Source organism: Rhamphochromis longiceps, linkage group LG13, assembly GCF_057381845.1.
Source record: "Rhamphochromis longiceps isolate RC_006_pf linkage group LG13, R_longiceps_female_GT1.1, whole genome shotgun sequence".
NCBI classification, from domain to species: domain Eukaryota; kingdom Metazoa; phylum Chordata; class Actinopteri; order Cichliformes; family Cichlidae; genus Rhamphochromis; species Rhamphochromis longiceps.
The window spans coordinates 9,409,517-9,435,554 of NC_140569.1; the positions used below are offsets into that span (position 1 = coordinate 9,409,517).

At 38.5% G+C, this 26,038-nt stretch overlaps 1 protein-coding gene across 4 annotated transcripts in view; it reads right to left on the reverse strand.

Annotated features, from left to right (window-relative positions):
* Positions 1–26,038, reverse strand: part of slc8a1b (solute carrier family 8 member 1b) — a 149,049-nt gene that overhangs the window by 42,309 nt on the left and 80,702 nt on the right. For 2 of the 4 annotated variants that reach the window (XM_085427462.1, XM_085427464.1), the window contains exon 5: positions 5,154–5,260. In XM_085427462.1, the coding sequence (XP_085283588.1) occupies positions 5,154–5,260 (107 nt within the window). Of the gene's footprint in view, positions 1–4,722; positions 4,833–5,153; positions 5,261–26,038 lie in introns of all 4 variants that reach the window. The other 2 variants (XM_085427461.1, XM_085427463.1) reach the window with 1 other exon arrangement.

Below are 26,038 nucleotides of genomic sequence, written 5' to 3' on the forward strand. Positions count from 1 at the left end.
AGTACAGAAACAGCTTTAGTGAAGGTTACAAATGATCTTCTTATGGCTTCTGACAGTGGACTCATCTCTGTGCTTGTCCTGCTAGACCTCAGTGCAGCATTCGATACTGTTGGCCATAATGTTCTATTAGAACGATTAGCACACACTGTAGGTATAACAGGTACTAGGCTGCAGTGGTTTGTATCATATCTATCTAATCAACTCCAATTTGTTCACATAAATGGAGAGTTAATTATGGAGTTCCACAGGGTTCAGTGCTAGGACCAATTCTATTTACATTATACATGCTTCCCTTAGGCAGTATCAACAGAAGGCATAGCAAACATTTTCACTGCTATGCAGATGACACACAACTTTATCTGTCCATTAAGCCAGATAACACACAACAATTAGTTAAACTGCAGGAATGTTTTAAAGACATAAAAACCTGGATGGCATCTAATTTTCTGCTTCTTAATTCAGATAAAACTGAGGTTATTGTACTGGCCAAGAAAATCTTAGAAATATGGTATCTAACCAGATCTAACCTTACTCTGGATGGCATTAGCTTGGCCTCCAGTAACACTGTGAGGAAGCTTGGAGTCATTTTTGACCAGGATATGTCCTTCAACGCACATATTAAACAAATATGTAGGACTGCTTTCTTCCATTTGCGCAATATCTCTAAAATTAGAAATATCCAGTCTCCGAGTGATGCTGAAAAACTAGTTCATGCATTTATTACATCTAGGTTGGACTCTTGTAATTCATGTTTCCATAAAAGAGGGGCCTGAAAACTAAAGGCTCTGATGGACAAAGAACAAACATCAGCATCTGTGTAGAACTGATAAAAGTCAATTATCACTGCTGATGAAAGCTGTGTCTCACCACTCTTCAGCGGAAATGCCTGCAGTTTCCATGCCTGAAGAAATGATTTCAGAAGTGCAAGCATTTGAATGCTTGTTTCTTTTGACATTCACAGGGTTGTGCACCATGCTCTTAATTTGTCCCTGAGGGTCAGACTGTCAATCCAAATGTAGCAGGAGGAAGAAGAAGCCTAGAAGTGGAATATAGCTGCAAAAACATAGCGAGTAAATCAGGTCCACTTTTGGTTTTTCATAGATTTTATGTAACCCTGCAACATAAGAATTCTAATTTTAAAGACGTATTTCTAGAGATTTTTTTTTTCTGTCTAATCTCATCAAATACTGTTTTTTGAAGACAAAAGATATAAAAATATTTAGTATATTTGTTTATTACTAAACAGCAGTCTAAGCAGAGACACCCAGACCTCCCTCTCCCCAGCCACTGCTTCAAACTCACCAAGCTTGAGGAGGTGCTTGAACACAGAGGCATTACAATTGCAGACCAAGCGAGTCGAGGGATATAACCTCTCCCTTTGAGGTATGCCCTGAGCCTTCCTCCTATTGTGGCATGCTCAAAAAACTTCACTTAAGAGGCTTCTAGGAGTCTGTCAATCTCCCACCACTCCCCTCATTCTCCAACAAGATCCCAAGATATACTTAAATTCCTCCACTTGGGGTAGCAGCTAGGCCCTGACAAGAAACATAGCTGAGAACTATGGGCTCATACTTGGAGGTGCTAGTTTTTATTCCCACCACTTGACACTTGACTCCAAACCACTTCTCCAGTGCCAGTTGGAGGCAACCACCTGATGAAAAATCAGAACCACATCTACAAAAAGCAGAGACCAGAACAAGTGGAAACCATCTGCTACTTGGCAATTCCTAGTAATTATATCCGTAAAAATTATGACTGACATTGGTGAAAAAGGGTAACTGTGGCTGAATGGCCCTAACAAGAGGCCAGATACCTGGGCTAAGTACCCCTACTGGATCCCCTGCAGGACACAGTCCAATGCCTTCTCCATAAAACACACAAAACCTTGAAATACCTTCGGGAGGATAGAAAATTGGTCAAATGTTCTATGACAAAGACAAAAACAATAATGTTGATAATGCAAGCATACAGTGATATGTGTACGTGGCTATATGCATACAGAACATGCACAGATAAACAACAGGATGGACAAACACACGAAAAAGGGGTTAATGCCATTAAGAGATGTGCAGGGCTCATTTAGTACAGACAACCAGCACATCAGATCATAAAACACACAGACAGTGTGTGTTTGCGTGTTCCTGTGTATCCCGGAGGTGTGGTTGATCTCCTGACTGTGATAATGTGATATCCAGCCCTTGTCTTTGATCCCCTCATCACTATAAACACTGCTGATGCCTGGTAAACACATGCTGCCATTAGCACACTGATATGGCTGCTCTGTGTGAGTGTGTAAAACAGAGAGAGAAAGAACTACTTTTAATGAGTGTACCCAAAAGAGCTAAAGTACATTTAAGGTCATAAAACTCATTTTAGACAACATGTAAACAGAAAACTGAGGATATATCTCAAACTCCTTAACAGTATGTGATTTATCAATCTCTGTAGTGTGTGTCAAAATAACAATATATATAAAATGGATCATTTCTCACTTAAAACCCCCCCCCCAACAACTTTACAATAAATTACTTTGTAATAAAAAACAAGGGGGGTGAGCATCTCATATGAGATAATGGATAAACACACTGGAGATAGATTCAGCAAGTGATTAAGGGCAAACACAGAGTTGCAGACAAACACTAACATGCACATCTAAAGCCTAACTACATGGTGGAAGCATTGAAACTGAAATACTGTTTGATTCAATCATTAAATCAACATCATAGAACAACTTAGAATCAACATTTCAGTGTTATTAACAGGAAATACATATTATTATAGAAAATATATTTGGGAGCTTATAAAATTTCAATTGACTAAGCTACTAGATTACAAAACATTTTGATCACTGGTTTAACTGCACCAGATTGCTTAACAATGATGTGTGAAACATTGAAGCATTCCTCCTCCTGGAAGAGTAAAGGCTTGATATGACTCAAATAGGACTAAATTAAACTTTAGGAAACAGCTTCTGTCTGTGGAATATTTAATTTTCTAGAATGTAGAAAAGCTACAAAGTTCTTCATAAAAAGTGGCTCTGTGGAATGTCAACATGTCATGAGCAAAAGAAGAACAGCCCTGTGTCACTGTGGGTTTTTCCACCCATTAATATGTTATCAGCACAGTGAATGGCTATTATCAGTCATTATGACTCCCATAGATATGGGCCAATAGTTGCTCTTCCATCTACTAGCATGCCCATTATAATCAGAGAAGTGCTGTGTCAGTTATGTGTACTTAGGGAATTGTTAACCCCACAGTTAGCAGTCTGTTAGGTACTGCTTCTATATGTTTTTTTTAACCCAGTGATCCATAATCCAGCTGTACGAGAACATTTTGAATCAAGCAGTGACATTTTCAAACGCCAACAGAAAACATATCTCAGAAAGCTCTTGGCTGAATGACGGGGGGAACAAAGTAGATAAGAGAAAAAGGAAAGGAGAAGAAAGGAGAGGACAGGTGTAATTCCCGCTCAATTTGCTCAGGAGCAAAAAGACTAAGAATGAAAAAAATAAAGGAGGAAAAACAGAGAAGTCCAGAAGGGAGCAACACAACTGATCTGTGTATGCTCAGGCTGAATCCCAAATCAACAGACCTGCTAAATCAAGAGCAAACACAAGGGTGCTGCTCTGTGTCACTTCAGAAATATGCTATAAGTGTAACTGATGCTTTGATTTTATGTTTTATAGTGTTGCCAGCTGTAAAGTGTCAGTTCTTCCTTCTAACTGCAAAGTGCTCTTGTCTCAAATATCTTATCAGGGTTTACATAAAATAAATATGATAAAAAAGACTGAAACAAAGCTGGCTCGCTGACTCTGTAGTCTCTTTTCTTTGCTTCCATGTTTGGAGATTTGTGTAATCAGCTATGCTGGCAATGTGCAAAGGCTCATCCAGTTACAAAGCTGAGGAAAATCATGTTGTATTGCTTACAGTGACAAGAACAAGGCTTCTCTCGTGCACTGATAACCTGATGATAAAATCTATATTTTCCCTGGATATTGTTTGAGATTTTGTTTATATGCAAAATATATTATTTTTTAATTAATGTATGTTCTTTATATATGAGATATATTAGACCATGCCCTGCAGCGATTAGTCACCTTAATTATAAGTTATGTCAAAATTTAAACAGCTACTTTAATTATCAAACAACCGTTTCCTGTGGCGCAAACGTTTCAGATGCTAAAATTTACCGCTTTTCTTCGTCATATTTAAAAGTACATTTTAAATATTTAGGCTTTGGGTTGGTGGTTGGAAAAAGCAAATTTAGAAATCATAAAATAAATTCCAACATTTCAAGAACACTGCCAAATAAACTGAACAGAGACAGCCAAATGCTCCCTCCAGAAATCATATTTTTTACTTAGTGTTTCTGGAGCTTTTTCACCACCACCCACAACTGCTTTATATTTTTCTAGTTGGAAGTAACTCCATCATTTCCCAATACATAGCACTGTAATAGAACAGCGTAAAAATGAGCTTTAATTTTTGTCAATTATACGTTCTGAACATTTGAAAACTTGCTCAGATTGAGTATATTGCACGGAAATACTATAGTTATTCTTTGCGCAGAGATAACAGTTAACATTAACAGCCCACTCAGCAACTACAGTAACAAAGGAGAACTGCGTTATAAGAATGAATGAGGAACTTATTTCTGGTGATGGTCTGTTGAATCAGGATTCATGAAAGTGCATTCTCAGTGCTCATTAGTCATCAAACCTGTCTGTTCCTTCCTGTTTCGTCTCCACTGGGGGGGTTCAAGCAGAATGTAGAAGGAGGATAGCTTATTGTACTCCTCCCGGTCTAAGATCCTAACGGTTATGGTCTTCCTGTATGGGACAACACACGTACACATACATAGAGGGAGGTGGTAAATGCATGCATGATAAACAAACATCATGGCGAGGTATATACACAAAAGGCACACACAGACATGCACACAGACAAAGGTGTAGTGGATGTGGTTGATGAGATGACGTACAGTCTGCCGCATGTTCGCTGTCATATTTAGGACACAACAGCAGGAGAACAATAAATCCCCTCCTGTGTGCCTCCATGTGTTAAGAACATGCGGCCTCTGCAGTGCGACGGACACTCTGGGGTCAAGGCTTCACTATTCGCAGGATCACGAGGCTCACCCTCTTCCTGACCTTTGGTGCCATTGCTCTCCACCAGGCGAGGCTCCCCAATCTCTATGTAGAATGTTTTGTTCTTCTCATACTCCTCGTCGTCAATTATTTTCACCTTGATGGTTTTGCTGAAGAGAAGGAGGGGGAGGAGGGAGGGGGGGGGGGGAGAAGGGGAAAAAAGGAGGAGAGAAGAAGAGAAGGCAGAAAAGTGAGGAAAGGACAGGCTGGAAACTGGAAAACCAAGAGGAAACAGAAAAGAGCAGTACTCGACTTTCCCACAGATACACGTCCAGTTATCAGGTTACATAATATTTTCACATGGACGTATCTGAAGGCTGTTCTTTTGCTTTTAAAACTATGGAAAGTTTGCATATTTCCTCTGGATGTCATACTAATCTTTATTATTATGTTATTGGAGCAGCTCACATCCGTCTGGAATGATCAAACTGATATACTCTTTACTCTACCAGCATGATCAAAGCTCAGTTAAATCTTTCAATCCACCATGATATCAGGCATCTTCAGTATAGAGAAAAACAATCTTGAATGTTACCGGCTAAATGAACTGTGGAGAGTTTATCAACTCTGCTAGTCAGTTTGGTGAGTGAGCAGTCGTGAGACATGATGATGAATTTGTCAAATGCAATCAGTCAACTTTTGGGATGCAATGTTGACAATGCACTTTTTATTTCCACAAGTATTCCCTTTAAACCTTGATGACTGTGGGAAACTTAAGCAAACTTAACAATTCAATTTCCATGAAAATGTGTTGTATCTGATGTTAAAGGCTGGGATATCCAGCCTACATAAAATTAAGAATGCTACATGCATATGCTATAGCAAACAAGCATTTGTGGTTCTAGCTCTATTTAAAGTGTAGAAATTCAGCACATTTTTTAATTAGACATATCTAAGGCACTAGAACAGAAAGATCTCTGCAGCATTATTCATCACCTTCAATTAATGCTTTCAACAAGATGAGGTCAAGATTAGCTGTGCCTTGCAATTTAACACAAGAGAAACTGGCTAGAATTTAGTACAGTGCGAACAACAAACATGCTGACACGCCACGACTAAAATAGCACGAGCAAAATAACCATCTTTCTCTCTCAAAGTCTCAAAGTTCTGCAACTGGCTGAGATTTAACACAAAAACCAGCACTGAGAGTTTTATTCCACTGTTGGTCTCCATCTAAATTACAAACAACACATTGACCATTCTTCCGGCAAATTTTAACAGTGTTTTGTCAAAGAACAAAGACAAGGCAGGGATTTCTTTCTTTGAAAATTAGATTTCCACCAATAAAGTATACCAGCAATTCTGGAGAGAGAGTGTGTATCTGTGTATTTATTGTGGGAGTTGGCCTTGATCGCATTTGGCATGGCAGCTAATATTCCAGGTCACAGTGCTACAGAGTGGGGTGCGGTGAATGTAGCATTTGTGTGCTGTGTGACTGAGTGCCTCTGGACATATGCTTATGAGTGTGTTTATCTTGTGTTTCCAGTCTGAAACAAAACCCATATTCTAATCCAAATCCACTACAGGCAATAACAAAGACAGCTCAAAATCTGCCCTATAGCATGAGAAATGGGAACATGAACACACGAGCTTATATAAGCGTTATCTCTCATCGCAGACCTGCAACCAATGTGGAATCGTCAGCAAACACCGTGTTAGCAGAATTTGAATCCCTCCCTCTCTCACCACTGAGCAGCCATGTGAAAAGTAAAAGGTGTATGACAGTGCATATAACAACTTTCAAATAGAAACATGTGTCAGTCTCTAACATCAGAACAAGAAATATTCAGAAAAGGGCTTAAGGAGTAATACCATACAACAGAATTAGTATTTTTGCATTGCACTGTTATTCTATTTACAGTAGACTAAAGTAAATAATGATGCCTTTGAGAGAAAAAAAAATAATAGCAGTACTACACTGTATTTCTACAGTACAATACAGTATGTGTTCTTGCTGTACTGAAGAGTCATGTCATTGTACTTGGAAAGGCAAGAAATTGAATTCAGGTAACGCTGGAGAATTTATGCAGTTAGATTACACAGTAATAACACAGTAATTAAGTGTAAGTTAGCGGAGGAATTTGTTACTTTGTAATAAAGACTTGTGATTGAGGTGTAAGTGAAAGTATTCATTTTGCATAATGATTATTATATGATTATATCATTATCCATCCATTTCATTCTACTTATCCAATTCAGGGTGATAGAGGAGCTGAAGCCCATCCCAGGTGTTACTGGACATGAGACAGGGTACATACTGGTCGCCATCTATTGCATGGTTGACACACAGAGACTGACAACCATTGATACTTGCACATTCACACCTAACACCAGTTTAGACTCTCCAGTTAACCTAACATGAATGCTGCTGGAGTTAGGTAGCCTGGAGTAGCCAGAGAGATCCCACACAAAACACAGGGAAACGATGCAAACTCCACATAAAAAGGACCCAAAGACTAAATTAAACAGGTTCATATTTACTTCTTAAATTTAGTTGATCAGAAATATATAGCAGGATAAAATGATAATGACCTGGTAATTACAAATGTCCCACACTTATCTAGCTTATAGTTTTTAGGATTGACATCCTTAGCATCCACAGCACACCTCTTTTGTGACTGAATACACACAGCAGCTCTGATAATAATTTAATTATACACAGGAAGGCCAGGGGTTAATCATTGTATTACATATACAAACGCAGTGAAAGTCATTTCATTAAACTATTGAGAACACCAACACACACACATGCAAATGTCAGAGGTTAACTTATTACACTAGAGGGATTAGTCCATTTATCACTGTCCTATAACTGCAGATGGAGAGCAGTCTCCACCCTCTGGGATGGAGAAGATCTCATCCACAGGCTGCCAGCTAACATTCGCACAACAGCTGGAACAGCTGCCTCAAGGTGGAACCATTGAACAAGACACTGCCACTCCCAAATGATAGAGTGGAGACAGGTTATGTTTACTTTCCCCTTGTGAATAAATTCTGTTTCTACTTCCTATGAATTTACAATTACACCATCTGGACTGACACTATTGTCAGGTTTTCCTCAAGAGTAACCAACTTTGAGAGCCAATAACAGTTTTTGTAATTTTAATTCCTTTTGAAAGCAATTAACAATTTTGTGTGACCCATATTTTAAGCATGTTTTTTTTTTCCTTTTTTTAATATTGGCAGATTTGCACAGGATTGAGAGCACAGAACTCTGAAATTAACACAAATCACAGAGGGACCCAGAACAACAGCGGTCTCATGTGAATAGGGATCTGGGCTCCATTTTCCCCTAAAAAACAAAAGCATCAGGCACAGGCCAAATGTTTTGTATTATTACCCTCATCTGTCAGTGCCTTTGTAAAACATTCTATTAGTGACAGCTCGCGTGAATTTATATATGAATATATGAATATATACTTAAGACTGAAATGAAAGGTTTTGGATTCAGGCTTTTCTTCTGCAAACTTTGAGAATGACGACTTTTCTGTTGAAACTGGCAAACAGATGACCAGCTTACTGGAAAAATAAACACACACTCACGCACACACACACACACACACACACACACACACACACACACACACACACACACACACACACACAATGTATGTCTTTACATACTCATGACAAACAAGCATATCCAGACAGTGCATCAGCGCAGATATAATTGATTAATAATGCAGTGGATTTATCATCAGCACCTTCATCTCCTATCCAATCATCCTGGCTATACGGCACGCTGTTTGGTTGCCATGGTGACAACATGTTTGGGTAACCAACAGGGGTGGAGAAGATTGTTTCCAGACCAATAATGTGTGTGTGTGTGTGTGTGTGTGTGTGTGTGTGTGTGTGTGTGTGTGTGTGTGCGCGTGTGTGTGTCTTTGAGTTTGTCATGACAAGTGAGTGCATTTTAGACAAAGGCCAAATACTTAACATACACTCAACATTTTGTCATTCCCAGGCGGTTTAAAAAAAAACCTTCAGTTTTGTCAGTGGGGCTGGTAATAATGGACACCGGGAGCTGGAAGTTTGAAAAAGTAGAGAAGCCCTCATAAGGACACAGAGGGCAGAATGTGTAACAGCGGCTAAAGTCACGACCAGGCTACCAAGCTACTAAGTGACCCATTTAGCGTTTTGCACTCTGTTTTCCTTTGCTGTCTGGTCAAGTTTAGATACCAAATCTTACTTGGTTAGGTTTGGGAACATGGTTTGGTTTAAGGTATGCCCGTTCAAAATCGACCCTGCATTTTGAAAGATTGTAGCTAAAGGGTGCATTCAATATATATGACAAGTACCAACCTTGTGTGAATCTCTGAGACACCAGCAGGTTTTACAAAACTGTAGTATTTGACACCCTGAGGATGAGGACTGGCTCCCACACTACACTGATTTGTGTGCACATGTGTGAGAGGGACTTTGATAGCCTACACTGTTTGTAGTAACTAGTGCCTCTTTGCCTCTTCCTTTATAATATAATATAAAATAAAGCTGATGTGAACAAAGGTGTGTGATAGTCGCATATCAAATATACAGTTTATGGTTTTCATATAAACATGTGCAAACTCATTGAAGTTGTGCACTCTATAGTCTTTTAGCTTCACCTAACCAAACACTAACATTAGCCAACTGTCAAAAAGAAGACTCCACTCCCCTTTCCAAAAGTCATATTAGTCCCCACAGGTATACAGCACACACTCACTCAGACAGAGGTGGTATCACACTTGCATGGCAGCATTCACAAATGTATCACACTAGCACACTTTCACGCCCATGCATGAGCACACTAAATTTCAGCTGCAGGAATACAAAAATTCACACACACATGCAGATAAGCTCAGGCACGCACATTGCTCCAGGGAATACAATGTGTGTACATCTGTGTATTTCCACAGAGACGTCCTCCATCTGACTTTGCTAAAGCGTATGATAAACTAAGGGAACATCTGAGCAGCTGTGATCTCTACTCCACTGCTTCTCCAACACTCCACCACTCCTCCTTTTTCCCCTTTATTGCTTCCACGTTTCACCTCATAGCCTTTCATACATAGGATTTCTGTCCATGCTGGTATAACATCAGAACTCATCATGAAATAGCCAAACAGATAAAACAACAAATTAAACAGACAAAGAATTGCTCAAAAACAACTGACCTGAGTCACATAAACTACAAACACATACCTTTGGCACTGGGTGACCTCAATGTACCAAAATAGAATTCTCCCCCTCACTTTTCCTTTGTGGTGATCCAAGATACTCCTGTTTGGTTTCATTTTCCACAATGATTTTGTAGGTTCTAGTCTCTGGTGCTCATTGAGTTTGGACAGTTTGACAATAGTAGAGAAGACACTTAGTTACCATTTTGGAAACAGAACAAGGGAGACATCTCTCTTTTTTTTGCCTTACAAATATGAGTAATTGCTCTAAGCTTTAACTTTTCACCATCTAATTGGATCACCATAATGAGGGTACAAATTAAATATGTCTTAAAGTCTATGCAGCTCAGTGGTCTTTTGATTTTCTATCCAGTTACAGATGTGTGTTTAGCCTAAAATATATTTATATTATAGGGCACGCATGTGACACTAGGATAGCATTTTCCCTAGCCTCACACATCAACATCCCCCATACATCCACACAGGAAGTCGTAGAGCACAACAGGCATTAGCGCGGGTCACTCCCTTCTCCTCAGCAACCTGCCTTAGCGACGTATTTGGATTGGAAAATTTGAGGAACCACCGCTTTATTTTAAGTTTGAGGGGGAAAGTTCTGCTGCTCCGTTGGTGTGTGTGTGTGTGTGTGTGTGTGTGTGTGTGTGTGTGTGTGTGTGTGTGAAATGGACAGCTGGAAAAAGGAGGGCAGAGGACAACCAAGTCCAAATAACATCACCATGATGGAACAAGCCCGCATGTTTGTCTCTGTTTGTGTCGAAAGTTGTGATTAAAACCCTAATCACTTCAAGTGCTTTTAAAGAAAATGACATAGCTGAGTGTTTACAGCCAACATGTGTTTGTTTGTGTCAGGTTTGCCTGCCTATCTTTTGCCCAAACTGTTTAAAAGTGAGTTTGGAAAAGTAGGAGTTGAGTGTGGTGTGTGCGTGTGCATGTGCTTGTGTGTAAAGAACTAGCTTTTGAGACTGTGAACTGGTTTGTTTGTGTGGAACAGATTGCTGGTGGGTGGACTTTGGTCACAGACTAAACAAAAGAGGCAAGTGTGTGTGTTTGTGTGTGTATATAAGTGTACGTGATATGTATCTGTGTGTCAGCTTGTATGAATGTGTGTGCATTTATTTTAGTTTGAGCTAATTTCACTTTTGCATTAAGAGTCATTATGTAACATACAGAGAACAAGTCTATATATTGATGTCTGCACTTGCATAAATTAGAATTTGGCAGTAATTTTATAAGGAAGAGTATTGGTGATGCCACTTTACAAAAGAAAGGAGGTCTGTGTTGGTGTGTACCGTCTGCATGCAGTGTTTTTATAAGACAAAGCTGATAATGGTGCTGGCCTCTGTGGGAAACTACAACAATAAGCTGACAGCGATCAGCCATGCCTTCTCTAATAAGACCCACTCTGCTCACTAATACGTGTAATCCAGAGTGCATAGAGGCTAATGGATACAAAAAAGGTTACACAAACACACCTGCGATAAGGTTGCAATTAGTTCCTTGTGGACTATAGGGTTTCCAGTTCATCTGACTGCCTATCTGCCCATCTGACTATATGACGTTTTTGTTTTAACGTTATTTATTACTGGCTAAGAAAAAGAGCCTCTCATTTAACGTGTTCACTGATGCTTTTGATTACACAGTTGTGCCATGTATATACTGTTAGCCTGCAGGTCACAGATGTAATTTGCACGTTTAGCCTGTTTCTCAGTGTGGTCTTCTGAAAATAAGTGGTTGTAATTCTAGATGAGAGTTGTGACATACAAAGAAAAAAAATCCTGGCTTGAGTATGACTGGCTGGTTGGTTATAGCCAATCCCTCAAATGCTTAGAGGAAGAGTTTATCAAAAAGATTATCATTCCTTTGAAAACTTTTACATCTTCCAGAGTCAGCTAGAACTGTGTAGGTGTGTGTGTGTTTGTATTTGCGTCAAACCCTCCTCCCCTTGTGTCATTTAAGCTACTTTCTATCATCACCGGGAGTTTCCCTATCTTCTCTCTATTTCTCTCCACACTCTGTTTGGCTATCTCACTCCCCCTTCATTCCTATCTGCAGTATATCTTGCTGGCCAAATAAGGAGCTGGGAAAATCCACGGGACTCCCTGATACACACACACACACACACACACACACACACAGATTCTCAGAGGAAATGTTTTTAAAGAGCTTACATCTGATTAAAAAAAACATGTACGTACTAGTGTGTTTATATGTGTGTATATTTATTTATCTTACTGGGATGGAAATCTGTTTGCGTTTTGCAATGTTGAAACGTGCTTTCCTTTACGTAATGTAAATCCTTACAGTTATGGGTAAAGACAGCTCTAGCGTAAGAATTTCCCAGAAATGAGAGCATTTAAAGATACTGCCCACTACACTGATGGAAATGAAATGGTGTCTGAGTGTGTGCGCATGTGTGTCACCTATATCCAACTATTTCTTTACTTTTCGATAGGTGTTTTTTTTTTTGAGACCAGAGAGAGAGAGAGAGAGAGAGAGAGAGAGAGAGAGAGAGAGAGAGAGAGAGGGAGAGAGAGAGAGAGAGAGAGAGAGCGAATAAAAAGTGAGAAAATGGGAACGATATGGAGAAACTAACTAATGTTACCTTTAACTATTCCAGTCAGAATTAAGTAAGAGATTACTTTAAGATGCTGAGTTCAGCAAAGTACTAAACACACTCACATGCACATACACATACACACAAACTGCAAATTATAAATGCAATTAGACTGATAAAATAGTTAAAGTGAAGCATAGGAGAAGGATTGACAGATGGGTAGGCCACAGAACAGTAAAATGTAAATATAGGGCATACTTCATGCTCAGTATCTAGGAACAAACCATACATAATGAGATAGGATACAGAGACAGCCACACAGCATGTGTATGTGTGTATGTGCGTGTGTGTGAGTGAGTTAGATGGAAGCAGAAAAAGAGCAGGAGAGGATATGAATGCTAATCAGCTGATGCGGCCAAACAGGCTGCAGTGCTCCATCGTTACCAGGGCTTTATGAGCTTTAAGCTGCATGCTGGGATCAGCACTGATGGAGAGTGACGCAGAGTCAAGTGGACTGAAGAGCCTCTGCAGCCACAAGCCACAGTTGCGGCAGTGAAAACATCTCCCTTCAACCAACTGTGCCTTGATGTAATTGTAGACTGCCTGCAGTACAAGGAGCATTTGTTTAGCCCATAGTTAGCAAGCTCGTGCTCTGAGCCTCAAATCTATCATAGGCTTTTTAAAAATGTTGTAACATTTATTTACACCTTTCATGTTCTAACTTCAAGTCTAATTTGTAACATAATTGTATTATTATGAACAACTTATAGCAACATGCACAGTATGTCAGTTTGAGCAGATGTATATTGCTAACTGAAATGCTACGCTAGCTTGAAAAAGCAATGCAAAAATGTAAAAAAGGGGAGGTTTAAAAGGTGTAAAATGCAATGATCCAGCCAAAGGCTAAGAAACATTCTTGCATCATATTCTAGCTGCAATGCATTATATCTGTGGAGGCTTTATTAAAGAAGGTTCAAGGGAACTGATATGGTGCATCGGTGTAATCTGAAGATGATGGAATAGGTAAAATATTTAGCGATTGAAAATCTTCATATTCATTTAAAACAGCAGGAAAACACAAGTTTATCTTTTTATTGCTCTCTCCCAATCTCCCAGAGTGACACAGCCTTGCAGAGTTTCAGTACATTCAAAGTTTATTTTTTTTTATTTTTTATATATATATATATATTTTTTAAGTCAGATGTGAAAACCTTCACCTACACTGACACAACAGCACTTGTTGTGGGGGATCTCATTCCTTATCTATTTCCTCACACAACAAGACACAGGTGTCAAAACACTGGGCTGATGATTTCACTGGGGAAAACCATGAAGTGAATGTTTTCATCAAAAGACTGAATAGAGATCGTTTCATTTTCTTTGGTGTCATGTTTCACTTCGTGGTCCCTCTGCCTCTCCCTCTGTGTTTCTTTCTTACCTACAAGATCAACATATTTGAAAGTTTGCCGTGGATATTTTTTAATTAATGATTTTTTTAAAGGAGCATTTAAACCCAGGATTTAGATTAATTTAAGCTTAGCTAATAAGATCCAACCTCACATCCAGTTTCAGTAGAACAAGACTGAAGAGGTAAAAATAACAAATTGAAGGCTCCAAAACAGGTATGGTTAAGCCCACTTTCAATTTATCCTCTTTAGAATTTTTTACAATATTTAGAAAGTTCAAGGAAAATTATGTATTTCCATGTGGTTCAGACTGATTAAACTCAATACATCTGCTAGTTCTATAGCTATCTTATTCACTTGTTTTGATCACTTTATCTCCTTATACATACAAAACTCTAACCCTGATCCCGCGGTCTCCATTACCGCTATCACAGGCATTTCCCTTTTCAAAGACAGCTTCTACCTTTACATTATAAAAAAAAAACCTCTAAGGACAGAAAGCATCACCACAACACCCTCACAGCATAAAGATATGGACTTCTAATATTGATGTACATTGCTGCCACAAGGGAATCTAATCACAATCAGATCTTTATGGAAAAAGTGAAGCTATATATAAAAAAACAAATCAGACGTCACTTCACATTTATACATTGCATATGTAATATGCAATGAAGATGTCAGGTGTTACACATTCTCTGTCTTTAAATGCTCTCCCTTTAACATATTTATCACACAGGAGAATATAGTTTGTATAGCCAGGTGCTTTATATTCTCTGTGATTACATATTAATGGCTGTCCAACATGGTTTAAGGTTGTTAGTGATAAAAGGGTAAAGCTAATTCCATCTGTGGTGCATAGGTAGAGGATTACACCTCCTTTTCTCGCTCTCTTGCAATTATGCCTTTCATGATTCACTCTCTCTTGAGCTTGTGTATTCAAACAGCAACATTTTACTCTTCAGTATTCATGTGACTCTTATTTCCTTCCATTTCACCACTGTGCCTGTTTGACACACGTGGCTATGGTACATATGTTTACCACAGAATTACTGATTTTCTTTCTGTTTCCATTCACGTTATCCTCAGATACACAATCGATCAGTCAGTGAGCTAGGGGATGTATTTAATGTGTGTATGGAAGGAAGTTCAGACAAATATTCTGCAGACTAGAAGAGAGCAGTGACAACCCTGGGATACAAATAACACATTTCTGCAATACACACTATGTCAAAAGAATCAGACTCATTTTATGAAGTGGTGTACAGGCAGTATAAGCCTATATATTTACTGATCTGTGATGCATATTTATCTAAAAGTGAATTTGAACTGTTCAAAGTTAAACTGATCTCTCTTATGCTGCTTGACAACATTTTGCTGTCCTCATTCTGCACTGCACTGAGACCTGAAACAGTGATTTAAAAGAAGAAACAATCTGTTTGACCCTGTAAGCTTTGACAAGATGAATGACATTGGCATGTATAGAGACTGCAGGATCCACTACCTCATATTAGAGAAACTATAAACATAACCTAGTCTAGCAAACGTTCCCAAACAGCAACCTCCAGGCCTGAAAAATGAAGCCAATATGAATATGCCAAAAGAGAGTGAATCCCCATGGGAAAATGCTCAACTTGAGAACAGAAATAAACATGCCTGGAAAAATTTGTAAAAAGTTTTGGGTCTCTAGAGCTAATCTCCCACTTCAGTCCAGCTTTATAAAACCGATTTAAATTACATATTAAAGTTTTAAGTTAGCGAGCGTGCTGCTAGCTATCTGCTAGTCTATACTTTACTAATAGCCTACTAATTTAAGTCACTGAAATCTACTTCTTGACCCTGTAATTGGAGTTGGTGCCTTTTAGAGAGTTTTTTCTCTATGGAGTTTTCTGAAAAATGATATGGCTTTTAGAATGATTAAATTACTATTAGAGTAGAAGCCTGCTCACAAGTTCTGTTCACTGAAATACTAATATTTTATTTGTAGACTTAGATATCTGTGTGTGTGTGTGACGATGCAGCCATACAGTCTATGAATGCATCATCCTTAAGCCTGCTAAATAAAGCTGATAATTCCACCTTCTCATTCAAATATGGTCACTTCTGGTTCAAAATGCAACTCTGCAAACAGGTATGGTGTCTATGCCTATCTTTTATCTACAGTCTGTGGAATTAGCTCCATCCATTATGCTTTTAACAAAGTTTATTACTACCAAAATATTTCTTTCTTCAACTGATCCTATTTTTCATGTGCCCACCACAATTTAACTTGTTGTCCTTGAATTTAATTCAATAATAAGGTTTTCCCAGTATATAATTCCTGGGCCTTAATAGAGAATTTTAAACTCTTAATTAGAAATTAAGTGTTGATTGAAAGATGATTACATGAAACAAGCCTCCTTGATTTAATGATCTTTTATTACTACCCTGTAGAGATTTTGGACGTGATGGCAATGTTATAAAAACAATTATTTCGATAGCGATGTCACTGATTAGCATTTCCTGTCTGAAGCAGCTATTTTGTAAAACATTGTACATGCTTGGGTCTAATTTGCTACCAGGAAACAGCATGCACTGGTTGCTGATGTTGAGGCTGACCGCACAAAAGACAGCAGGGGCAAAGCAAATGGCAGCGCTATTCACAGGGCTGGAAACCACACAGTATGCTTCACTGTCTTTCTGTTAACGGCTTGCTCTGTGCCATTTTCCTTTACAAACTTCTGAGGGAGAAAAAAAACTATTTTCTCAGACATTTCCCCTCGTTTCTCAGATCTGCAAAACCTCTTCGTTCCTTCTTTTCCTCACCTACCTCTTCTTGTTGTCTTATTAAGTTTAGCAGTGGCACACTATTCAAGTTGGCAATAACTGCCTCTTTTTCTGCCACTTACACGCAGACTCCAAATCTCTTTCATTTCCACTCCAATTTTCAAATGAATTTTACTGGCATGAAGTGAAGAGGCCCATTCACCTCCCCTCTTCACCACCTCTCTGTTTCTGAGTCCACTTCAGAAAGCTTTATTGGCATGATTCAATGACAATAACTCTTTCACCCTTCCTGCTTCCCCCTCCCTTTTCCCAATTTCTTTGTTTCCCTCTGTCGATTGAAGCTGCTTTTTTGGCACGCCTCAAGATAACACTTGCAAAGACAGACCCAAGTGTATAAACTTAAAAAAAAAAAGATGCTATGCTGATTTGAATGTCATTTATTTTACTGCTTTCTTGTTTTTGTGTCATATCTTTGCTTCCTACACTTGTTACTGTGATGCTTTTATTTTGCTTTCGTCTTCTTTTTTGCTTTGTCTCTCCTGGCACTTTAAATTATTGTTACAGGAGTGAATCTATCTAGATTTAAAACCCGCTGTTTAATTAAAAAACAACAATTAGTAGGAGCCAATTTTCAGTTCCAATTTACACAGTGTGATAATATAGGTTGAATTATGTAAACAGGCATGGCATAGCTTATAAAGCAGTTGCCCAGCTCTACTCTGAACTTTTCTTAAATAACTAAAAATTGCATTGAGATGCCCAGGGGCATGACATGATATTCACTGAGAGAGAAAGAGAGAGAAGAATTTTGATATAAAAAATGTCAATTTTTTATTATGTGGACATTAATTTCCGAACCAGTTAAAAAAAGATAGTTTGATGAGTCTAGGCTTGGCCCCCACATTTAAATATTTTCTGGCATGGAAATAGTTGGTAGAAATATCCAACAACTCCTTATAAGGTTGTGTGTACATGTTTGAATGTATACAACTGTCAGCATGGAACCTGGAGTTTCAGGTCACAGAGAAGACAGTCAGGGAAAATTTACAGTCAGATCTCGCCTCTCCTCTCTCCTCCGCTCCTTCTGTTTCTGTTCTTTCCCTTTTTAACCAAACATGGTTGACTTGTGTTGATGGGAAATGGTCAAGTTAACTTAATTTAACGGCAAAAAAAGTATGGCTTTGATTCTTTTTTTTAAAAAAAGAGAAGAAATAATTTAAATGCACTGGTTTAAATTTCTCCTCCACTTTTAATATAATTACATATGCAAAACAGGACAAACTGCATGTAAAAAATTGATGTTACAAATGTGTAAATAGCAAAGTGTGCCTACACAGAAATGCTGTTGGTGATCATTCATCACAAAATGTGCCACAAACTAATAAGCTTAATTTACGAATGTGGTTTTACAACTTTGTTCTTCAACCAGAGGCGACCCCTGGTTGAGGTCCACTTGTATAAAATTCTGAATCAATAAATACTTTCCTAATGAAATTATGGTCTCAGATGTTTTAGGTCTAATGAAATACAATGTAAATTTGTAATCTATACCTGTCAATGTCAAAAGAAGCATAAGGCAGGGTCAGAAAACTCACAGCGATTCCATTTTAAAGACAAACCATCTCCTACTGAAGGAGAAGTAAACAAAAAAATATTTTTCCATGTTATATTTTGGCCTTTAAGGTAGGTCTACCTTTCTTCTTGTCATCACCTCACTCTTGTTTGAGCTGCAGGAGTCTAATCTTAGTCTGTAACAGATAGTGCGGAGGTCAGTAATTTGTTAAGAGTCTGATAGAAATGTTGTGTGAATGTTTTTGGCTCTTTGATGCAGTCAGATGAGGTCAAATGTATCTCTTCCGCCGTGGAAGCTTAGCTGACCGACCGCAGTTGTCATGCACACACACACACACACACACACACACGCACACACACACACCAACACACACACCAACAAAACACAAAACCAAAGCAGACACACACTCGACCTTGAGCTAGTCTTCACAAGTGTATCTGGGAAACTGCATGTGCATTTTGCTTTCATTCACACAGACACAGACTTGAGCACTGTGGCAATCTGATACAGCAGACATGTGAGGCACTTGGCAACAGGCAGGCGTAAATATGTGCACACACGCACACTGCTTCATCTTCAGGACATAAACAGATAGCTGACCCATATACAATCTTTGAGAGCACACACACACACACACACACACACACACACACACACACACACACACACACACACACACACACACACACACACACACATATACGCACACCCATATACACAACTTATGATAATATAGTCGTACCGACCGAAGATAAAACAGAAATGACAAAAAGGATGAGATTGACAAGGATGTAAGTATGTCAGTCTCCCCTGCATTACAACGGCATCATAAGGCAAATCAAGTGAGCTATAAACCGATGAGTGTCATCTGCTGATATGACTGATATAACATATTTTGAAAGACAACATTAAAGTGAAAAAGAAACTGAGTGAAAAATTGATAGGAGCCTGTTAAACAGACAAGATAAGATGGTAACACTGTGACTGACGTGAACAGAACTTAGCATGCTAAGATGGCTCCTCAAGGTCCGCTGGGCCACAGGAGTTTAATTTTGGAGAGGTAATTTGCGCACAAACAATTAATATTTGTGTCTGTTCAGTGTGCACTCTCCAGGAACAGTACACAGCTTTCTAGGACACAAGAAACAGAGTAAAGACTTTTCAGTCCAAGAAAGTAAACTTAAAAAACTATGATGAAAAGTTTCCCGTTACATTAAAATCCACGCATGAGGAAGAGTGGGTGTTAAACTTAATTGGGAATTCATAATAAGTCACTTTATAAGCCCTACATGACTGAATCAATATGCTGGACTATGATTAACATGCTGCCAAAGCTGGCATGCAAAATACCACGAGCCTTATCTATTGCTCATCTGGAGGACAGATTTAGAGCATGAGGGAGATGAAGAAGATGAGAGGAGACGTTTAGTAATTTATTGGTAATCACCTACCTCTGCTATCTAGGATGTGCACACAATAGAAATCTTGATGTGAAAAGGGACAACTCCTGGCTGATCAACGTCTGTCTATCGTACATCTTTTGCTTTCATAGCTTGTCTGATTAAGATTAAGTATAACATTAAGTTTCAAACCAGGTCACAAACTTCAGATACCGCCCTCAGCCTGCACAGCATTTAAGAAATCAGTCTGTCAGCCACACAAATCACCAGCTTCGCTTTTTAGCTTAAAATATGCCGAGCAAAATCTGATTCATGTTCCTGCTCTTCCCGGTTCTTGGTGCACATAGATCATCTATTTCCTCCACACTGTAAAAACACAGGTGATATCGGAGGGAAGAACAGGAACTGCTGGTCTGATTTCTATAGATGGCACTGAGAAGAGAATAATTGTGTTAGCTAATTACTTATTGTAAATATTGTCTTGATCAGTTTACCGGTAGTGGAGACTTGATTCATATTAAATCAAATCAGACGAAAGGTCAATTATGAAACTGGACCCATATATCAGCTTGGAATTCTCAGTGATAATTGCAGGATGAACTTAATGTTTGGCTCTCTGGGACTAAGAGAAAGAATGGAATTGAAGACAATCATATTTGCACACACAATCCAGATTACAATCGCCTCTAAACAAAATAAACCCCTCATCTAATTTTTCTATTTTGCCTCCTACTAAATGAGAAGGGTGCTGAAAGAGGGATGGCGCTGTCATTATCTTGAGATAGATGGATATTTAAGATTAAAGCCTCTAGCATCAGTTTTCTTTTTTCCCCATTTTGTCTTGCTATTGAGATGGTTTCATCTTCCTTTGTCACGAATAAACCTAAATGCTGAAAATATTTTTATTTGCTTTTCGCCTTTAAAAATCAGAATCCAACACAGTTTTAACAAAATTCAGTAATTGCAGGCACATTTAATATTTTATCAGCATCCTGGAGTCCAGCAAGGAAAAAATTAAAGCCTATGCAAAACACCACAAAGAAAGCTATCGCCATAGCAACATATATACACCCTAAAAGCAAGTTATTTGGGTTAAATTGTTAGAACAAACAAGCATTCTTTACCAAATCGAAATGTTTTGCATTCTGTTCACCATTGTCTGTCCTTTGGCTTAAACCTGTTACACAAACAGGAAGAGCTTGCCTCACTCAATCCCCACACACACACACACACACACACACACACACACACACACACACACACACACACACACACACACACACACGCAGATGACCCCACTCAGCTCCCAATGTTGTTTCCCTTGAGACTCAACTGTAGCCCTGCCGGAAACATGACATAGACTATAGATAGTGTGCTACAGATGGCTTACAAAATGACTAAATAACAACAATAAATTAATAGAATGGAATAGAATAGAATAGGTAAACAAAACATAGAAACTAAAAGGGGGTTTAAAAGGAACTTTATTGCCACTATAAGCTTTGCTCCAATAATATTAGGCGTTTACGCCAATTAAAAAAAATAATTTGTACCATTTTCCTTCATGCATGCTTTTGTTGTCATAAATTCCAAGACTCTCAAACATGACATTTAAAATTAGAATAATTTATTCAGCACGTTCTTTACAAAAGCACAAAGTCATCCATGCGCACAAAGGAAATTTGAACTTTCATGGACTAATTATTGCTTAGCAAACAACTCATTTTAATGTTGCTATAATAACATTTTAAACAAATGTTTAAAAGTCATTGCACTGGTACTCCAAAGGCAAGAAACTGTGTCACTGTAATTATATAACAAAACATGTGGAATGAAAAGATTCATGCTGAATATCTTAGGTGGTTCAGTCACTAGTTCAGGTGGTATCTTTGTTCAGTGGTCAATACATATACTGCATATACTGACCTAAACAATTAACACCCCTCCAGAGAGTGATTTTGGGTTCAAAATTCACAAAGGTCAAAGGTTAAATATTGACTGACTGTTACTATTGCACTTTTTCACAGTTATAACTAACCAGACAAGGACTGGTGTTTCCAACAATTGCACATATGTGTGTTAGAAAGTATATAGGCTTTTAAGTGTGCATGATTTGTATACATGAGATCTAACTCTAGTGCATTTGACTGTTTCCTATTCTTAGATCACTCTGTTAAGACTGCTTGCTCAGCATAAAACCATGAACAAAGATGGCCAATAAAAATAAAAGTGAATTCCAACTTGAAGCTTGGGCTTTATTCTCATCACTAAAGGTCAGTCCTGACAACCAGTTTATTCCTCTGCACCTGCCTCAGCTAATAGATTAAGCTCTTGTATCGATCGGGGAAAGTTCTATTGATTAGAGTGGCTGAGCTTTCCTAAGCAGGCAGAGCATTTTGATAAATGATCCGAAAATAAAATAAAATCATCGTTATTGACTTTCATCAGTCCCAGCTCCAAAAACTTATTTGTAAAGGTCACAAGGAATCTGATGTAAATCCACCAAAGTAACTTGCAAATAAATATATCAACTTCAGTTTCAGCTTTTCATTTTTCACCATAGCCATACTGTTAGCTTGATATTCTGAAGTCAATCCGCACCCTAAAATTACATTAAATTCAATGAAAAGGTGAGAGTATTCGACTGCCATTCTGATGCTGAAATTATTTGCTCATGGACACATCAGTGGGATGCTGCAAGACACAGGTCATGTCATTGCAATACATTTTTCAAAATGCACTTATGCAACTGTGATTCAGTCGTACAGGACCAATCTGAGGATAAACGGATGATAAAAACTATATGATGGGATTAATCTGACCCCATTTTAGGCCAGTGTAGGTTCTCAGTCATCCAGGTCATGGTAATCAGAGGATCTTGAAAAGTTGTTTCACTTCTCATCTCAGAAGAATCCTCAATTCTAAGAACAAATGGTGGAGAGCCCAAAATTCATTGAATTCACGTTTTTTTTCTTTTCTTCAGATTTCCCCTCATTGGGAGTCTAAAAAGGAAACTAAAACATGTTTAGGTAATGAACCAAGCCCAGCTTAATTGCTTCGTATTCTGTCTACATTTTTAATTACTTTTTATATATATGCTTATTTTTTCATTTTGTATGTTTTCCTAATTATATTGTCATAACATTACTGTTTGTAATGTTTACAAAACAGTTTGACTTGCTTTTTTTCTTTAAATGAAATAAAACTTTGTACAACTTCCACAATAGTTGCCTAAGTTTCTTACTGACTTTTGCGTTGGATTCCCGGGAAGTGTTCCCACCAAAACAAGCACAAAACTTTGCATGCAAGACTAACTAACATCATCGTTATGCCACAGTGACGGGCGCATGTTGACAAAGCAATCCTTCCTTTCCTGATGTTACCGGACACATGTCAATCACACCGGCCTGGCAGAGGGGTCACACTCACCCACACACAGTGCCAGTCATCGGGGCCTGCTGTCTCGGACCATTACTTGCTACTAAAGGTATGAGTGACATCCACTGCAAACTGTACTCACTGTCATACAAATGTGCAAAAAACACTGGAGATGGCACATGCACCTTTACATATTTCAAAAATATTTATTGTCAGAATTTTAAAATGTGACTTACATATACTGTAAGGTATTCAGTGGTGCTTTGTAATATGAAACCCGACTGAAAGAAGTGCTTCAAATCAGTCAGATTTTAGAAATCTATTTATTAAATGTATACCTCTCACAACTAAGGGAAATATTGGGGAATTAAGTTGGAACATTGACAGTGTGGCACACAGCAGGAAACACTGCAGCCATATTCTCTCTATTAGATTTACCCTGTTTGGGTTTGGGGAAAGTACTGACTGAGCAGAGCAAGCAGGAGGCAGGACACAGGTTGTCCACACACTCACTGAATTCACAGGAGTATTTGCTGTGCCATTCACACATCTGTGCACATTGGTGCATTAAATGGGCCTTGTACTAAGAGGCTGACAGGTTGAAGGCCCTTTTAATGTCTGATTTAAGTGCATTGGACATTTGCATTCTCACACAGCTGCATAGGGTAATGTCTTTGAGTTCAGGGCTCAAGTGCATATGCCTTAAGTGTCTTAAGTCGCCACATATCCTGAGATTTGCCTTTAATGTTTTATTTACATGGAATTATGGTATTTTGTCTATTTGTATTTGTTAAGCTTGAAGATTGCACAAATTAAAATATAATAATTTATAATAGTGCTGGAAGAAGAGACTAAGAAAAAAGAGATTGAGTCGCTGTGATTATGTGTAGGATGTATGTACACAGTGATTATGTAATGCGCATGTGCGTGTGCGTATTATTGTGTAAGACAGACAGAAGCACAGTGATAGAAATACAGAGTTGTTGACCTTGCCTGGAAGGTAACCAGCTCGTGACTTGGCAACTTTTCTAACAACAACACATACATATGTACACACACACACACACACACACACCACCCACTGCTGTTTTTGCTTATTGCTTGTTTTGCCTAGAAGCATCCATGCTGATTCAGATCATGTCACACTAAGACAGATAAACCTGAAAGTACTGTACACACCTTTTCTTTTTGTTTGTGAGCATGTATCTTTTCAAAAAGCTGCATGGTCTCTATATGCAGCTGGAAACACTGTACGTTGAAGAGAGGACAGCTACTCTTTATGTATGTGTATCAAATACCCCCAAAAGAAGGCTTATGTGGACTATATTTCTGAATTTGTGGGGTTTATGTTGTGTGTGTACGTGAGGGTGCCCGTGCAACCAACTGATAAATTGTTTCCTCTTTGGTCTTTTACATTAGCGACTTCATAATTATCACCCCATCTGCTCCTGGATTCAACTGTTCTTCTTTTCCACCAATGACTGTAGAAAACACTTTCTGTCCCATTTCACTTCGCAAAATAAAAAAGATTTCTAAACACAGCCAGGAGGATTGCTCAGTGACCAGCAAATTAATACTAGCATTGATCCACATGTAAGAAACGCTCCCCATGATACTCTAAAGTTATCTGCCTCAGGTCTCATCAAAGACTCTATCGTCTTTAGTCTAAAGGTAACTTGCTGACCTATGAGTAGGTAAAACGTTTTTAGTAAGAAATATAATGTGAAAAGTGTGTTTAGGCAGCATCAAAACCAAAGACAATCACTTGATTCCAGAGTTTTACTGAGTACTATGGCTGTTATCCATGTTTCCACAACAAGAAACTTTGATGAAACAATGTGACTAACTGGTCATCATAGTAAATCATTTAGCAGTTCAATAGCCAGAAATTTCCTTCAGGATTGAATACGCAACGAAAAAAGTAAAACACCAGCAATGGAGGATTTACACAATATATTGTTCAGTGTTAAAAATGTCAGAATGTCACTTTCATGCAATGCTGTTTATGAGAAATCTGAACATTACGTTTTTGACAGAGTGGGTCTTTGACCCAGGTTTTTTAGTTTGCTTAGTCTTTTGTTCATTTCCTGCAGGTTATTGAGATGCTAATGTTCAGTTTTGTGTTTCTAGTTCTTAGTTCTTGTTTAATTTTGTTCTGTTTCCCGTTCAGTCTGTCTTAGTCTCTCCTTGCTATGTCCTCCCCTGTGTCTCCGGTGCATAGTCTATCATGTGTGTTTATGAATGTCAAGTTTAGTGTCACTCTCTTTGTCTCTCGCGCCTTGGCTCTCTCTATTGTCTCTAGCTATTGGCTCCCCATGTTAAGTTGTTTGTCTTAGTCTTCTGTCTCATTGTGTGTTTCTCGTACTTCCTGTTTTATTCTGATAGTCACGTGTGTGCATCATGTTCAGTTTTGCTCCCCCTGTCTCATCAGTTAGATTATGTCCAGCTGTGTTTCCCAGGTGTTTCTTCTCTGCCCTTATTCCCTGTGTCTAGTTATCATCTGCATTTCCTTCTGTTCCTTATTGCAATCTCCTTCAATGCTGTGTGTTCTGCCTGCCTAGGGTCTTCCCAGTTTTCTCGCTATCTGCGAATCGGCAATAAAACTGCCTTTAAGTTCAGCTTTGCTTGTGAGTCTTG